The sequence below is a fragment of the Castanea sativa genome, chromosome 12 (genome assembly GCF_040712315.1).
Source record: "Castanea sativa cultivar Marrone di Chiusa Pesio chromosome 12, ASM4071231v1".
Classification (NCBI taxonomy): Eukaryota; Viridiplantae; Streptophyta; class Magnoliopsida; order Fagales; family Fagaceae; genus Castanea; species Castanea sativa.
In genome coordinates, this window is record NC_134024.1 from 28,223,035 (window position 1) to 28,228,785 (window position 5,751).

The 5,751-nt window shown below is 35.2% G+C and overlaps 1 protein-coding gene across 1 annotated transcript; it reads right to left on the bottom strand.

Moving 5' to 3' along the window:
- Positions 1-1,003: 1,003 nt before the first annotated feature.
- LOC142618467 (putative receptor-like protein kinase At1g11050) lies at positions 1,004-3,266 on the bottom strand. Its single transcript, XM_075791407.1, has one exon. It carries the CDS (start codon positions 3,224-3,226, stop codon positions 1,403-1,405), a length of 1,824 nt encoding a protein of 607 aa, XP_075647522.1. The 5' UTR covers positions 3,227-3,266; the 3' UTR covers positions 1,004-1,402.
- Positions 3,267-5,751: the final 2,485 nt, after the last annotated feature.

The following is a 5,751-nucleotide window of genomic DNA, read 5'->3' on the forward strand; positions in this document are numbered from 1 at the left end:
ATATTTTGGATTTATTATTTAATCTCCTTAGTATTTGAGAAGTAGCTAGGTATTTGGTAGTTAAAAGCTATTTTACTGATTTGCTCCATATCTTCATTCTTGTTTGTTGCCTACCACATCAATAAGACATTTGATGGTATTTCTTGTAGTTCTGACCTTCAACACTCATGTTATATTTAAGAGGCATTATGATCCCCAAATTGCTGCTACCAAACATAATTGTGGCATTGGTATGTAAAAGGAGCTTGAATTGGCTTCCTTTTGGGTTTCGAGTCTCATTATTTGTACTGTTATGACCCGTTTGGATTGAAGGAAAGGGAGTGGGAGGAGGAGTAAAGTAAAGTAGGGATTGTAAAGTAGATTTAGCTAGAAATGAGTCTATTTTAAGCCAACTCTCCTCCACTCTCCCACTTTCTCTCTTCTATTCAAGCAGACCATTAATGTTTTATACATTTCTTGTTTTCCTTGGCATCTCCCATTGTGGTCGCTAATTTGTTTGTTCAATGAAAAAAATTGTGATTCAAGGTAGCTTTAAGTCTAAATCTTGCTCTAACCCACAAGGCGGTCTTGAGGATGTATATGACTTTGTGTTTAAGGGTTATGGGTCCAAAAATGCCTGACTTTATCTGGGTGTAATTGCATAACGTAAGTTCAAAGGTCATAGCGTCTGAAATTAAACTATTCAAAGTTAGGTTGCTTTAATTATGTTAAATGTATCTAAGTGCAAAATATAATTCAAATGTATTTGATGCTAAATAGATATGGAAAATTATTGAACACTTTGGAAGTATCAGAAGTGCATACTCTCCCTCTCACATTAGTGAGACTTACAATTATATGAGAAAGTATGAGAAAAAGGAGTATGCATTTATGGCTATGAATAACAACAAAGTAATTAATTCGAAGCTAGGATAAACTACTACCGGAAAAGATATAAAATTAATTAGAAAGAAACTTGCACTAATAACCTAACCAAACAACTCGTTGAACACTGGTTTTTCAATGAGAGAAAAATGAAGGTAGCATCACTAATTTTCTTGTAGCATAATATAAAGTAGTAATTGATTACATTTCTCAGCAAGAATTAAACCTTTGCACTTTTTATAAGGTTAAAAAAAGTAATAAAAACTTCTTTCTAACAGTACCTTCTCTCTGTGTGATTTCTGAATGGTACTATATATAAATTGGACAACAAAAAAAGAAAATAAGAAAAATTCAAATTCCAGTACTTATCTTTAGCCAGCGTTGACCATTTGATTTGAATGTCCAAAGGTTGGCTGGTCGATGGAAGTTAATTTTTGACCCAAAGGATGCAAGTCCAAGTTTTCTCACAAACAAGGTTTTCCAGTCCAATTGATAGATGCATTCTGCTCTAGTACTCATGGTTGATCTAATTAAGCCTTCATCTCTCTTTTGATATGCTCCTCCGCCAAGAAGATCTAAAAGATTCATGACTAAGTGGCAATGGCCTGTCTCGTATTCTAGGAATATCAATGTCACCCTCTAACATTTTAAGGGCCTCAGCTATAGTAGGCCTAAAAGCCACCATAACATGAGCACAAAGTATTCCAACTTGAACAAACCTTTCCATGACCCCTTTTGGCCCTTCTTCTCTTATTGACTCATCAAAAATCTCTTCAACATTCCCTGATTTTGCATGCATCCAAGCCCAATCTGTGACCAATAGTATTGAGGATTTTGATGTGTCCAGTGCTTTCCTTCCGCTCATGATTTCAAGAATAACGATCCCAAAGCTATACACATCACTCTTCTCTGTTAGTTGCCCATAGAGAGCATACTCAGGTGCTAAGTAACCATGTGTGCCAGCAACCCTTGTGGTTAAATGAGACTGACCTTCACTATTTTGCTTTGCCAAACCAAAATCTGCCACTCTAGCCTTCATTGCGGAGTCCAAAAGTATGTTGGTGGACTTAATATCTCGGTGATAAATAGCGGGTTTGATTCCATAATGCAAGTAAGCAAGCCCTTTGGCCACATCAAGAATTATATTCTTACGCTGAGGCCATGTTAATCTCTCCCTACATAAAAACAATTGATCACCAACGTTACCATTTGACATGAAATCATAAACTAAAAACCTCCTCTTACCTTTCTGATTATCGCTTGTAACGCAACAACCTCGAAGAGCAAGAATGTTTCTATGCCTTATTTTGCTAATGATCTCAACCTCATTGCAAAAGTCTTCATCCCCTGTTGACTCCAAATCAAGAATTTGTTTCACCGCTACCAAAGTCCCATCTGAAAGGGTTCCTTTGTAGACAACCCCATATGCACCTTGACCAATCAAATTTCTCTGAGAAAATCCATCTGTGGCTTGTTCAAGCTCCGATAAACGAAACCATTTTGCACCTGCGTTGGGCAATACACTACTTCTGAAACTGCTTACATATTCTTCATGCACAGAATTTTGCCTCTCTTTCTTGTCCCATCTCCTATACAAGATGATCCCTCCTAAAGCAAGCAAAACTCCAACAAGAGCACCCAATAACCCAAAAATCAACCTTAATTGAGTTGTTCTACTCAAATGGTCCCCTGACTTATTTGATGCAGAGCTAGACAATGGCATGCCCAGTATGCAATTAGCAGTCCTGACATCCTTTGGACCAAACTCATTAGCAATTCCTGCAGCATATAGGACTGTGAAGTAGAAGCATTTTTGTGAGTTATTTTGGTCAAAATTGGCCAACTGGGAATTCACTTGCTTGCCAGCATCAACGCATGAGCCACATCTGATCAGCCCTGTCATGTCTCCTTGGCAAGATGAATCCAATTGTGTTGTTCCATTAACCCTTTGGTACCAATCTTGGATTGTTATGATTCCAGCACACTGTGAAGTATTAGCAACAAAATTTGTTGCACTTAAGCATTGTGGGACTAAAGAAGGCTGGATTGACAAAGCTTCAAGCTTGGTTTGGAGATTGGAAAGGCAAGAAGAAGAAGACGCTAAATCAGGAAGTTGGAACCTAGAGGTGTCTTTGAGGTGTTGGGCTAGTCCTATGCCAAAGAGACTAAGAAGGGTCTGGCAACAGTGAGTCCCATTCGGGTCACGGGCCTCACGGCACATTGTAGTGTTCCATGGGAACGTTTCAACGTAGCTAAGATCTATGGGGCATGAAGAAGTGGCTGAATCAATGAAAAAATTGGTGAAGAAGAAGAGGAAGAGAAGGGAAGAGAACGTGAGGGACTTGCCCATATTCTCAAACATTGAAATATTGGTGTTAGAACAAGTTGGACTCGTATTATAGAGTGGAGTTCTGGGAAGTAAACTATGATGGCTGGCTGCCTGTAGTTTAGTCAAGAAAGCATGTTTGTGAGTTCTCTTGGATCACCTTCGGTCAAACATTGACCTATCAAACCCACCGGCCAATGAAGTTTCTATGAAAGTTTGGCTGCGGGTAGTGGTATGGAATATGGATAAGGGCCGTTACTAAATAATAAAATCAGTTTATTATAGTCCGTGTTCAATTTGAACTGAGTTTCGCGTCAACTTTTTGTAAGTAAAGACCAACAAAATTGGCCGAGAAAGAATTGATTTTTCTAATTATAAATTCATGAAAATCATATAAAACAATTAAAAGTTTTAGTGGGTTCCAGCTAGCTCAACTGGTAAAGTCTCTTATGGTTAAATAAAAGATTTGGGGTTCAATCCCCGTCTACTCCAAAAACTGATTGGTGTTTTGGTCTGATGATAAAGAGATGAAATTCTCTGTCAAAAAAAAAAAATTAAAAACTTCAAACAGAGATTATTGTATGACTTGCATGTTCAATAAATACTAATATATATAGAAAAAAGAGAAAATTCAATTAGATTTTAAATTGAAATTCAATTAATGTCCAATTTTATGCCACATATCCCATTTAATCTAAATTTTTAAATTTTTGTGTCAAGTTAGTTAATTCAGTATAAAAAGTTGAAATTTAATTAGAGCTTAATTTTGCATCACATGTTTTATTTAATACAAGTTTTTAAATTTTAGTGCTAAGTGAGTTAATTCAATGTAGAAAACAAGGAGTCAATATGAATAAACCATAATATATATATATATATATATATATGTGTGTGTGTGTGTGCGCGCGCGTGCTTAGAGAAAATTTAATTGTGTGCAAAATTGTGAATTCTACTTTTGTTAGCTTTCCATATAAATTGAATTGTTTAGATTTTTGCTGCTATTTTTTTTTGTTCAACTCATGAGCATATTTTTTATAATATTTCTATTAACGTAACAAATTTTAATTAAGCTGAACGATCTAAGCACCTATTCCTATTCAATTTAGGAGATACTATTGGGCTAATTTGTTTTTTTATTTTGTGTTGTATTTAGTAGAATTCTATGATTAGTGATTGTAAATTAATATTGTATATGTAATATCTAATTGTGATTTTCAACATTAAATACATAAATAGTAATGTAATGAGAAATTCAGTGTAACCAATATCAAGAAAATTGAAAGAAAAAAAATATTTTAGTACTTCTAAATATCCTAGTCGAACTAATATCTTATATGTCTTATAACCCAAGCTAACATCAATAGCACTACTATAATTTATCATCCTCATACGTAAGCACAGTTTAAATACTAGTCTATGTAAAAATTGAGATCACATGTTAATTTACTTATAGATTGAATTAAATTGAACATGTATAATTGTAATTAAACAATATACTATCATTTCCTCTTTTCATTTTCATTTTAAAACATCAAAAACAGATGGGAAGAGGATCTCTCCCTTTCTCAACAAAAAAAAAAAAAAGTTATCCCTCTCCCTACGTAGATTTTTCCCACTTCTTCCTCTTATACACTCTACTTTTAATCCAAACACACGGTCAAAAAGATAATTCCAAATTAATTGTTATTAGCAATTAGTGACTTCGATATATCTTGTAATTGAATTGCTCATCAAACTATTTTGTTGTATCATTGTTTCCTGCTCATTTTCCTTAACCAGAACACCCAAAATTAAAACGATATGTCCAAAAGAAACCTCGAGTCTTCTAATTGGAAATTCGAAATGTTTAGGATGGTCGCTAAAAATCAACAATAAAATTGAAAGCTTCTGAAATTTACTACTTTTACTATCAAAGTCACAAAATTCACAATCCCAAGACGTGAGCTTAGTCATTTTGAAGATCTTATAATATTCATGAAGTTTTAGTTTGAAACCTCAAATTACTGTTTTAGGATACTCCTAAAGGATTCTCTATGATATTTGATGTGTGAGACATGGCATAGTTTTGAAACTCGGACCGGACCATACGGTCTGATCCGGTTAATCGGAAACCCTTTTTTTTGCGGTTCTTTTAACCAGAACAACCTCTCTACAAGAAAAGCATGAAACCGTGTGAACCGCACGGTTCTTGAAACCGTGAACGATTCTCGCGGTTTTTTTTTTTCAGCAAATACCGGCTGAAGTTATAGATTTTGCCGGCATGCACTTTGGACTTTTTTCAGATCTGGAACCAAAAGAATTGTGAGGGAAAAAAAACAAACTGAGAAGAAAAAGATGAGAAAGTAGGGGTTGTGCAAAATTGAAGCAAGCTAGCAACCTAGCACAGATTGCCAATCACAGCCTTCATCTTCGTCTTCTGCTTCTTTCTTCTTTATCTCCTTCTTCTCTTTCTTCTTTCCGTCTCTGCTGCAGTGGTTTCTGAGTTTCTCACCTTCTCTCTGTTTGTGCTTGTTTTGACTTTTGAATTGTTTTTTATGTTACCAAAGAACATTCACGTGACT